Source organism: Pseudophryne corroboree, chromosome 3, assembly GCF_028390025.1.
Source record: "Pseudophryne corroboree isolate aPseCor3 chromosome 3, aPseCor3.hap2, whole genome shotgun sequence".
Classification (NCBI taxonomy): Eukaryota; Metazoa; Chordata; class Amphibia; order Anura; family Myobatrachidae; genus Pseudophryne; species Pseudophryne corroboree.
The window spans coordinates 429,902,751-429,915,321 of record NC_086446.1 but is presented as its reverse complement, the minus strand read 5'-3'; the positions used below and the strand labels follow the sequence as shown (position 1 = coordinate 429,915,321).

Below are 12,571 nucleotides of genomic sequence, written 5' to 3'. Positions count from 1 at the left end.
AGCAGGTACAGTTACAATGTCATTTGTAGGGACATATATGAAGCGGAGATTAAACGTAGTTGTTGTTGGTACAGAGAGCTCAGTCTGTATATGCCTAGTACCAGACTCAGCCTGTGTATGCCTAGTACTGTGTGTCCTTCCATCCTAACAATGACATATTGGAAAAGTGTACTTTACCCTAACACCTACTAATCCCATACACTGTGTCCAAGTGTTTATAAATGATGGGCGTGTACACCAGTAATCATGTGACACTGTACCCAACATACTAAGGTCTCTTTCCTTACAGCTGCTTCCAGACATAGATGAAGATGTATTTAGAACACTATATCTAAAGATTTTTTTGTAGTATGGAAGTTTGAAGTGGATAGCTACATTTTTCCAACCTAAGGGGCGGATGTACTAAGGGGGTAATTCCAAGTTGATCGCAGCAGGAATTCTGTTAGCAATTGGGCAAAACCATGTGCACTGCAGGGGAGGCAGATATAACATGTGCAGAGAGTGTAAAAATAAAGCAACCAGTATTTACCCTGCACAGAAATAAAATAACCCACCCAAATCTAACTCTCTCTGCACATGTTATATCTTCCCCCCCTGCAGTGCACATGGTTTTGCCCAACTGCTAAAAAATTTCCTGCTGCGATCAACTTGGAATTACCCCCTAAGCCTTTTAAAGTGATAAAGTGGAGAGAGAAAGTACCAACCAATCAGCTACTAACTACCGTGTTACAGGCTGTTTGAAAAATGACAGTTAGGAGCTGATTGGTAGTTTATCTCTCTCCAAGGCTTAGTACATCTGCCTCTAAATATCAACAACAACAATAATAATTTCGACACCTATAGCTATCAATTTCAACAGCTGCAAATGTCATTGTCCATTCACTACAGTAGGGACAGCGCTGTAGTGCGCTGTAGTCCCGCAGAAGGGACATCGCAATAGTAGCGAGATCCCACACATGTGCGCTGGGCAGGGAGACACAGCTAGTGCTGATGTGCTGTGGGCTCAGACGGGGAGTTTCACTGTTAATATATCTTGTCATTGGTGGTCATTCCGGGTTGTTCACTCGCTGCCGTTTTTAGCAGAATTGCGATCAGGCTAAAATCTGACAGTTCTGCGCATGCGTATGGGCCACAGGGCGCACGCGCTAAGTACTTTCACACAAAACTATGCAATTTTACACAGGGCCGAGCGACTCTTTTCAGTCGCTCTGCTGATCGGTGAGTGATTGACAGGAAGTGGGTGTTTCTGGGCGGTTACTGAGCGTTTTCCGGGAGTGTGCTAAAAAACGCAGGCGTGCCAGATGAAAACGCAGGAGTGGCTGGGGAAACGGGGGAGTGGCTGGCCGAACGCAGGGCGTGTTTGTGACGTCAAACCAGGAACCAAACAGTCTGCAGTGGTCGCAATCTAGGAGTAGGTCTGGAGCTACTCAGAAACTGCAGGGAAAATTTTAATAGCAGAACTGCTAATCTTTCATTAGCAATTCTGCTAAGCTAAGATACACTCCCAGAGGGCGGCGGCCTAGCGTTTGCAATGCTGCTAAAAGCAGCTAGCGAGCGATCAACTCGGAATGAGGGCCAATGTTCCTTCCTGCTTTGCCTCGGTAATGATACGTGCCGCTATAATACATCTCTCCCTTTGTAACTTGTTTTCCTTTCCACCATTACATATTTTTATATCATTAATATTACACCCTATCTCAGCTAAGTAATACATCATGTTTCACTTTCCTTACAATGCATTTCTGCTTTTAGGTCTTTTCATTTTATGGCCAATTGTGCAATGTTTATAAGAAATAAAGCTACAGCACTAACTCCATACATTCATACTGACAGCTTTAGTGGAACTCTTAGGACACAATAATTATTTGTGATACTCCAATGAAGGATTATAGGAAATCCGGAAATAGACAATGTCGAAAACTGTATGTTATAGAATGACAGGTACAGTTTAAACTCTTCCGATATGTCTGTGCTGAGATAATTCATCACAGCTGGAAGGACACTTGGCTAGGTACACTGGTCAAACCAAGTATAATCTCTAGGTGAGATTTCCATGCCCCTGAGGATAATACCCATCCTCTAATGACTCAGTCTAATCACTTTTATTTAATTTTATTGGGTAACCTTGTCACCTTGTGAGCAGAAACGTTCATGTACGCAGTAATTTGATTCTATGTGCAGTGCACGTAGAAAACAGCTGCGTGCACATGACATCTGAATATATTTGTACATAACACTTGTTTTTGTTTCTTGTAGCTCTGATTCTGGAGAACTGTGACCTGGACTGTAGTTCCAATAACCGCAGCCACCACACAGGGGATATCGGCTGTCAGAAATTGGTTGTCCGGAGGGGCCAGGCTTTTCATATAAACCTGCAGTTTTCTCCCCGGGGATATGAAGAAGGAGTGGATCAGTTGACACTCATAGTTGAAACAGGTACTATTTAGGATTCTATTAAGACCTATTGTATTTTAACACCGAAAAGTTGTATTGCTTATCACGGCATATCGCAGCAATAAGCAGTGGCTTTGCAGTGCTATCTATGAAAAACTCATTGAAAGCACAGTGGCCATGATAATAGCCCAACCTAGCGAAGATTGATAAGTAAAGCGATAGCTATTACTACCACTTTACTGCAGGGTGCAGGCCTGGCTTACCTACTGCACATGTGCAGCAATCGGGTACTGCACGCCAAATTATCTGCCAGGGAAAAATATCTTACAGCCTATAATAGCTAACATCCTCTGAGGATGGAGCTAACTATCGGGGTCAAGTTCCAGAAAGCCAAGCACCGCTAACTCCCTAGAAAATTAGGGGGTAGCGGTACTGAGTGGTAATTTGGTTAAAAGAGAAGTTAGAAGATATCTGCAATATATATTTCTTTAACCTATTGGTAAACAACTACAATACTAATATTTGCCTTAATCATGCAGAAACAGCGGTATTCTCATGATTTAAGTCAGATACTTATTTGATAGATAGACAGAACAAACACGACCTCCCAGATAGCTTCCTCTTTGTGTCATAGTTTTATAATGGAGACAAGTTTTCTAACTGTGAGGAAGCAGTTGCCAGATGGAGCATGTACAGCGCCAGCTGTGTCTAATTTCCAGGTTCAGCCCCAGGTTCTGCAGATTCCTATGGAAGAACCTACCTCTGACAGTGCCCTCTTTTTCAGACTAACCAACTGCAATGCACTAAACCTTTCTTCTGTAACTCTGGATCTGTTCATACTTTGAATGTATGTTCAAATGCACAGTATCACCCATCTCATTCTATGTTCTATGTGTATAGCAGCCTTAAAGTACAACTTAGTGCAGTGCCATAGCAGGGCAGTAATGCCCTCAGAGCATGTGTCGTAATGACATAACATAGAGGGGGCTGGGCTTAGGAGGCTGAGTGTCGGTCTGATCCTAATGGCCGTTCCCCAGGCACCCTCCTGCAAGCCAAATACAAGTGCCACCAGGGCAGTGATGCTGCCAACCCCTTGCCCTGCACCCAGGGCAGTGGCACTGCTTGCACACCCTTATTTATGGCTCTGCTCTAGCGCAATATGTTCAGAGGACCTGCAGAAGGGTTGTAGTCTAAGGATCTGGTTCATTATTTCAGTAAACACAAATAAACAATGGTTATATACAGAATTACTGAATCCATAGGCTGTAATAACATATATCTAATTATAAGTTATGTTATTACTCATATGATGCCAAGCAGCATAAGTGAGCAAAAACTGTGTTACTATAGGTACCCATTAGCTTGGCTGCATATTGGATTTGCATTCTGTTTTACAAAGGATCACATCAAAATCTGTATAGTTATATGGTTTGGATAGAAGGTATTTTCAAGTGTTGGATTCAGCTTTAAGGATGGAAACAATGTTGGTTGGTGACTTTTTTTTTTTTCCTTACAAACATTTGTATTGAATGGTCATAGTAGATACAGTAAGAGAAGCAGTACGAGAATAAACAAAACACATGAGGTTCATAGAGCTGAGAGTGACCCAATACAAAGGACCTAATAAATGAGCAGTTTTTTCATGAGGGAGGAGGCGAAGGGAGATACAACACGGCCAAATGAGAGGGTGAGAGAAGAGAGCGTAAGAGGAATGAAAGAGAAGAAGAAAGAGAGAAAAAACAGGTGGCTGGGATCAAATGTGGCGAGTAGGGTGTTTCAACCTTGCTCGAAGAGAGAGTGATAGTTGTATTATGAAAACCAAGGGCCACATGTTTTACTGAATGACTTAGATGAGTTGTTAATGAGTACATGAAATTCTAGAAACTACTGATTGAAGCGATGGAGGTAAATGCTTTTTCCAATCAGCTGCCCAATGACAGGTGGTAGCTGTAACCATGTGACATTTATTTTGGGGATGGGTGGCTGATGGGAGTCCCGGTCAGAGAAGAACATTTTTTGGCTTGTGTAGAATAGTGATTTGAAGATTGTTGGGTATTAAATGTATGACACCTCACCAAAGATTTGAGAGTTTGGGACATGTCCACCTAATGTGGAGGAAAGTGCCTTCTGTGGTATAGCCTCTCCAGCATCTGTCTGATTATGGTTGGCGAGTGGTTTAGTGATGGTACTTTAAGGGATGTAGCTTCAAAATGTTATTTTGGAACCCAGTAATTTCTTGTTATTGTATGCCTTTTCTTTCTCCTCTATTTTCCATTTGCAATACCCTAGGCTGAATTCATTTATTTACTTGAGTGTTTTTAACATAAATAATTTCAGGCCAAGTTTTTGCAATTGGCAAATGAGTGGGAATAGTAGAATCTTACTATTATCACTCTGTGAAAAGCAGTGAGGTATATTCTATACAGTACCCTTGGCATTTCCTCATTGCGGTCGATGATTAATTTAGCTGATGTAGCTTCATACATCTGTCTTAATGACTGTGCATAGGTTAAGGAGAGGGAAGAGTTCATGGCTTAGTTATTTCATTTTCTTGTGTCACTTCCCAGTCCCTTAACACAATGTCAGGAAATAGAGAAAGACAGGGTGTACTGTGCTGTGGTTTAGAAGAGTCACATCTGGAGGTTAAGACTCCCTCTTATATTGTATAAATGGTAAACACCTCATCGCAGCTGCTTATTTCATATTATGGTATAAATCAATGAACATTATTACAAGTGTACAAAGGGTGTTTTGAAAATCTAGTAATTTTTTATAATAACTTGTGACTGCATGAATAACAATTTAGCCTGATCATCACACAGTGCTGCTACTCACACAATGACCTCATCTACTGCCTCAGTGCAGGAGTTCCTCCATCGGATAGGGTGGAACAGCTAATGTCTTCATATGGGTCCAGCATCCCCAAATCGCTTGGTTTATGTAGAGATGTCTGGATGGGAGTAAAGAATCAGCAGTTTCTATGTAATGACTTAAAGTTAACCCAAAATACATGTACATAATATTCAAGGGGTAATGTAATCTAAAAAACAAAAGTGCCTAGATTAGATGAAACATATATTACCACCAGAAGGCAAGGAAATACATTTGTAGCAAGTGAATTCTAAACGTAGGCAAAGGTTCAGTCTATTATAAGATAGGAAATTTGATGGTGAACAGGCAGCCTATGCAGGGAGCACTTGTCTTGGACAATTAGATAAAATAGCTCATTTGCCAGATGACTAAATGAAGAGGAGTCTGTACTTTTTTTGAAAATATTATTTTTGTGGGATATGTAAAAAAAATAATACAATTCTCCATACAAAGTAATGGGACTTGCATTACTTTTCTGTTGCCCTTGTATCATTTTTTTTCTCTGTTCCAAAGAGTCTGCATTTTAAATGGTCTGGCGCTGTTCATTGAGAAGCAGTGTGTGCCATTGTCACCCTTGCTAATCCAAATCCACCTTTACCGGCTATAGCATGATATACAGTGTGTGGATGATTTGTCACCAGCATTCTCTAGAAGAGTGATGGAATCCTACCCAGTGCATACAAAGGCCAAATCTCTTGAGTTTGAGTAATGGTTTTCCCAGATAATTCATCATAAGAAAATTATATGTTTTAGACTTTCTGTTTTACTGGTGAAGTTTTGTTTTTTCATTTAGGTCCCTGTCCCTCTGAAGACTCGGGCACTGAAGCTCACATTAAAGTGACGGACACCCTACAGGAGGGAGTATGGAGTGCTGCAGTGAGCAGCAGCGATGGGGAGTCCCTTGTCCTTTCTATCTCCAGCCCACCTGATGCTCGCATTGGAAATTACACCCTGTCCCTGGAGACTTCCACAGGAACTGAGGAGAACAGCTGCGGTGTTGGGGAATTTATTCTTCTGTTTAACCCCTGGTGTCCTGGTAAGAGACGGAGGGTGACATTGATGGGCAGCTAACCACTTCAGTGACACATAGGACCTGATTCAGAGGTGGCGGCTGATACAAGTATTTGCATCTGTTGCCGGAGTAGCGGCTGCGATAACACACATATACTTGTATCAGTCCTTCACCTGGTGTAGTAGCCTGCGTTTAGGACTGAGACACCCTGGTGTAGTAGCTTGCGTCTAGGACTGAGATGCCCTAGTGTAGTAGCCTGCGTCTAGGACTGAGATGCCCTGGTGTGGTAGCCTGCGTCTAGGACTGAGATGCCCTGGTGTGGTAGCCTGTGTCTAGGATTGAGACACCCTGGTGTAGTAGCCTGCGTCTAGGACTGAGATGCCCTAGTGTAGTAGCCTGCGTCTAGGACTGAGATGCCCTGGTGTGGTAGCCTGCGTCTAGGACTGAGATGCCCTGGTGTGGTAGCCTGTGTCTAGGATTGAGACACCCTGGTGTAGTAGCCTGCATGCTAGGACTGAGACACCCTGGTGTAGTAGCCTGCGTCTAGGACTGAGACACCCTAGTGTAGTAGCCTGCGTCTAGGACTGAGACACCCTGGTGTAGTAGCCTGCGTCTAGGACTGAGACACCCTGGTGTAGTAGCCTGCGTCTAGGACTGAGACACCCTGGTGTAGTAGCCTGCATGCTAGGACTGAGACGCCCACTTTCTGTGTCTCTGACCACTGCAATACCACTGCATATCATCAACACGTGCAGCAGCCCTATCACTGGTCCAGTTCCCCAATGTGACTATAGCCTCTGCGGCTGCAGCCTTCCCCTAGGGAACACAGCCGCTTTCACTGACATGCCCACAGCACTCCCATAACAAGCACATGAGATGGACCTTTCTGTGTTTACTTGTAGCCACCTCCCAGTCACCGGCCAGGAACAACCATCACTTAGCATTTCTCATCCCATCTATCCCGATCACAATAATAATAACATTGGCATTGCGTGCGCCTCTGAATCAGGCCCAAAGAGAGCAAACACATATATACAATGGTCTTATCAACTATTCCATGCTAGCTTTACTCTTGATGTATGAAAATACACACCTGTTGTGCTTAGCAGTAATAATAATAACAACAACAACAAAGAGTGATAGATACAGTAGATAGATAGATAGATAGATAGATAGATAGATAGATAGATAGATAGATAGATCAGCACTTGAGATGATAAATAAATAAAAGTAATTACATTTATTCAAAGATATGCAGCATCCGTAAACAGCCCACCGACCACTTCAAAAAAGTTAAAGTATTAATTAACGGGGTGCTACAAAGGAACTGTGTTTTCCAAAAAGCAGCTGTTATAATTAGGAGACAGTCCTTCTCCAATAGACAACAAATAGACACAAATGGTACTGTAACAGCACTAATGAGGACACATTGATAACATATCTAAAAATATATATTCAATCCTTAATGCATTAAAAAAAACATACATTCATTGATAAAAGAACAATTAGTCAAGTTACAATCTCCATTTACCCTCATATATGTGCTGTAATTGGACCAATATCTGTGGATATTCAATCCTTAGTTAGAATAGTCCATTTCTGGATATACCTTTAATGCAATTGGTAGCTGACGGAATTGTGGTGAAATTTCCAGTTATTATGGTAGATTACCAGGCCATGCCGGTGAATCCAATGACCATTTCAATCATGTTGATTTTCATCAGGGGCACATTTTTTGTTTATCATCTCTTTTGCTGTTCATCAGACAGATATAGTGTATAAGATTTTATGGACCTCGCACCATGTTATTCTTTGCCCTGTATTGAGTGCTGTCTCTTGCCATTACTTATAAGGGGTGGTATTCAGCTGACCGACAGTCACATGACCTCCTCCACCAGCCCAACGGGTCACTGTCCCGATGGTCGGCATGCCGACCAACAGGGACTATTTCCACTCGTGGGTGTCCACGACACCCATAGAGTGGGAAAAGAACCCGTGGCGACCGCAGGAGACCGCCGGTCAGCCGTACTCCACCCCTTATAAGGGTCTTACAAGGCATGGTTTTGCCTTGTAAGTGAAAACCCCTTTACAAAAACGTCCAAGATTGTCTGGCGTCTTGCAGCTCTGGCGATCTCTAGCATCATTACTTCTGGCCCATACTCTCCGGTCTTGACACAACTTTGCAGTTTTATTAAATATTATGATCTGAACGACTTCTCCGTCAAACAGAAAAATATGCTTTCCATAGATTTTATCCATTAATTAAAACACTGTGGATAGGAGCGAATATGTTTCAAATAACAAACCATTTAATTTATTCACTGTTACGCTTGCTGTGCTATGCTATGATATTACTGGGGATGTGCTTATGTTATGTGTCAGTCCACCAAGCTGTACAAGGCATTTCCATCTGTAATGATAACCACAGATATTGCAATCTGAAATTACAATACATTAGATTTATTTAAATTGTACAATGATTGTGTGGGCACAAGGAGTAAAGAGCAGGGTGATCACCTTTCCTCCCCTGTCACCCCATTACAGAGCAATGGAAAACTGTGTAATGCTGCTCCCTGCATAGAATTAAGCAGATCTGCTTTCAGTGACAGAATATACTGTAGCATTCTAAAGCTGCCCATACACTACGTCGATATTGTGTACAAATACATTGTGCATGTATTGGGTGCGAATATAATGCAATGTGTGGCCGACCCCGCGGGTAGCACGTTGCATCAACTGATCATATGTGCTGCACATTTTATGAGTTGGAAAGGCACCATACAATCTATTGCATGCTGGGCAGCTGGCGGGGGAGGGGGGTCGTGGGACAACTCGCATCTAATGTGAGTCATCCAGGTGTGTGGCCAGCATAAGTATTGTGCAAATCCACCGGTAACAGAATTGCCTTTTTACAATGATAAACTCTATTCATCATAACAGCCCACAATAAACCCATTATAAAATACTAATAAAAATAGCATAAGTGCTAACTTGTGTAAGTTATCGTTGATAAATCAGTAATGGAATCACCGTTCATGAGACATGTTACTACAGTATGTATGTGTGTTCAAAATTGATACATTCAGCTGATAAATTTGGTAAAAGTATGTAACCTGGGCACATTTTTTAATAAAGTAATGGATTAACCAAGTGGGTAATGATAAGGCTGAAACTAGGCTTTTTGTCACCCCGGCCAAGGCAGTCTTTTGTTGCCAAGTTCCGTTGTGCTACGTGTAAAGACACAGTTGCACACAGATATCCGAGTTTACCAGATTAATCAGCACAGTTTCCTGGTACATCCTAGTAGCATCACATTATGACTAAGATGCATTTTGGGTAAATAGACAGTTGCGCTCGCCAGGTGTCATATGGCGTATTGAAGCCAGTTGTGGGAGGACACATCTGTAATGTGATTGAGGGGGACATTTACTAAGCAGTGATAGGAGCGGAGAAGTTAGCCAGTGGAGAAGTTGCCCATGGCAACCAATCAGCACTGAAGTAACATCTATAATTTGCATAACATTATACAGAGCTGCTGATTGGTTGATGGGGCAACTTCTCCACTGGCTCACGTCTCCACTCTTATCACTGCTTAGTAAATGTACCCCTTAGTTACCAAAAATATGGTGATTCCATTACTTCAAATTACAACATGAAAAAAAATGTTCAGATCATCTCCTTTTAAAAATGAGCTAATATTTAGAAACTTTTAATATAAAACTGAATTTTCAAGTAAGTCCAGATGTGGGTTTACCGGATATTTAAATAGAATTAATATCATTTAAACTCCATTTTCATTTAATTTACTTCTGTTTGATCCAACATATAAAGGGAAATTTCTAAAAATACAGTAGAATTAATCACATATTGTTGAAACTTGAAACCCATCAGACTAAGAAAAAGGCCATCACTTTGTCTTCAGTGTTTAGTGTTCCTGCTTGGTTTATAAGCGGGCAAGGCGCATGGCTTGAGGGGGCAGTGTGTTTGCGCATGCACAAAAAGGGTGCGCTGCCGGCTGGGGAGTGGGCATGGCCCCGCCGGCGTCACTATCGGGAGCGGTCAGCTCCCTCGATGTCACTAATGGGGGGTGCCCCAGCCAGCGGCGTCACTAATCAAGGCGTGCCTAGCACGTATGGAGACGCTGAGCTTCCCCCAAGCTCTCCATTTGATGCCATCTATTCATGTGGTGGTGGTCATGGCAGGCTGTTATAGAAGGGCGCCGCTAAAGGGGCATGGTGCATTTTGTCCTTTAAACGTCAGACAGGGCGCGGCGCCTTGCTAAAGCAGCCTAGTGTGAACACTAGTGGTGTTACAGTATATTTTTAGATCTCTAGTTCTATGCCCCTCCATGCCTCCAATTACTCATTGCAGTCTCCTTACCAGGACTGTAAATACTGATGACCAGAGACTGTGATCACTAATTGACCAAATTCCTTATTATTATTATTATTAAGGCCTTTTATCTAACATTTAGATGTTTTGTGAGTTTTCAATGTTCCATTGATTAAATTGTGATTTATTTTTTTACTGCCTAAAAACCTCTTATGTATTATTGAATTATCCATCCAGAGCGCTGTTACTATCTTGCTACTCACTGCAGTATATCTTAATTGCTAAAAACTGCTGCCTTAGGCTCAGGCTATTTGGCCTATTTTCTGCAAACCATGAGGCTGCTTTCAACAAATCCACAACTCTATACATGTGCCTAATTTACAAAAGTCTGGACCTGTGTGTGCGCCAACCATCCAGAAGTCTGGACCTGAATACGTGTACCAACCACCAACAAATCTGGACCTGTATAAGTGTGCCAATCATCAACAAATCCAGACATTTATACACGTGCCTACCATCCACAAATCTGGACCTGTATACATGTGCCATCCATCCAGAAGTCTGGACTTGTATATGTGTGCCAGCCATCCAGAAGTCTGGACCTGTGTGTGTGCGCCAGCCATCAACAAATCCAAAATGTTTTGCACTTGCCTACCACTTACAGATTTGGACCTGTATATGCGTGCCATCCATCCACAAATCTGGATTGTATATGTGTGCCTACCAAACACAAATCTGAATGTATATACATGGGCCTACCATTCATTACCCGGACCTGCATATGTGTGCCTACAATCCACAATCCAAAATCCAGACCTTATTATTATTATTATTATTATTATTATTATCATCCTTTATTTAGCACCACAAGGGGTCTGCTGCATCAGCAGCAGTCATAATACCTAAATAAGCAGCAGGGCTATGTGCAGTTGTTGACATTTCAAAGTAGATGATGGAATAAGTGAGGGAAGGAAAAGCACATGAGGTGAGATGACCATGCTCATGAGAGCTTATAGTCTAAAGGTGAGGGGAAGACAGACAAGGGTGACATAGAGGGTAGAGATAGTGAGCAAGGAGCATGCAGCAGTGGGTTAGGATGAGAGCTAGAAGGCTGTGATAAAGAAGCGGGTCTTAAGAGCCATTTGAAGCTTTGTAGAGAGGTGGAGAGTCTGATAGAGGGAGAGAGTTACAGAGGTTTGCCGTATGGGCAGCATCTTGGAGGTGAGAGTGGGAAAAAGTAATCAGTTGGGAGGAGTGTCAGCATTAATTTGTGGAGCAAAGTGCATGAGCGGGAGTGTGAAGGTAGATAAGAGTAGTAGTCCAGTCTGGGGATGACCAGTAAGTGGATGAGGGTCTTAGTTGCCCCCAGGGTTGAAAAAGTGTCTGATCCTGGAGATAGTTTTGAGATGGAAATGGCAGAACTGCAAAAGGTACTGAATGTATGGTTTGAAGGACAACTCCAATACAGCACACTTGTGGGCAAGAGGAGATGGTGCTGTTAATAAATAAAGAATTTATGGGAAGTGAGGCTAATCAGGAGGGTGGGAAGATCAGATTAGTCCTAGACATGTTAAGTTTAATAAAGTGCTTGGACATTTAGGAGGAAATAGCAGAGAGACAGTTGGAGATATGAGTGAGGAGAGAGGTCAGGGGAGGAGAGGTAGATCAGAGAATCATCAGCATAGAGATGATATTGGAGGTCCAAATAACTGATTATCTCACCTAAAGAGGATATATAGAGGGAGATGGTGACAGAATGGCCATAGAGGTGGGAAAGCCATGAGTTGGCAGTATCATGCAGACTGATGGAGTGAAGGACTTGCAGTAGGAGATGGTGGTCCATGGTGTCAGACACAGCAGAGAGGTCAAAGAGAGTTAGCAAAGAGTAGAGGCAGCAAAGAGGTCATTGTTGACTTTATGAGGACAGATTCTGTGGAATGGATTCAATTTTAGATGTGATTT

The 12,571-nt window shown here is 42.4% G+C and overlaps 1 protein-coding gene across 1 annotated transcript in view; it reads left to right on the top strand.

Moving 5' to 3' along the window:
- The window catches only part of TGM2 (transglutaminase 2), a 60,847-nt gene that overhangs the window by 2,898 nt on the left and 45,378 nt on the right, over positions 1-12,571 (top strand). Inside the window, exons 2-3 of the mRNA XM_063960378.1 lie at positions 2,257-2,436; positions 6,059-6,301. Coding sequence (XP_063816448.1) covers positions 2,257-2,436; positions 6,059-6,301 — 423 coding nt within the window. The remainder of the gene's footprint in view (positions 1-2,256; positions 2,437-6,058; positions 6,302-12,571) is intronic.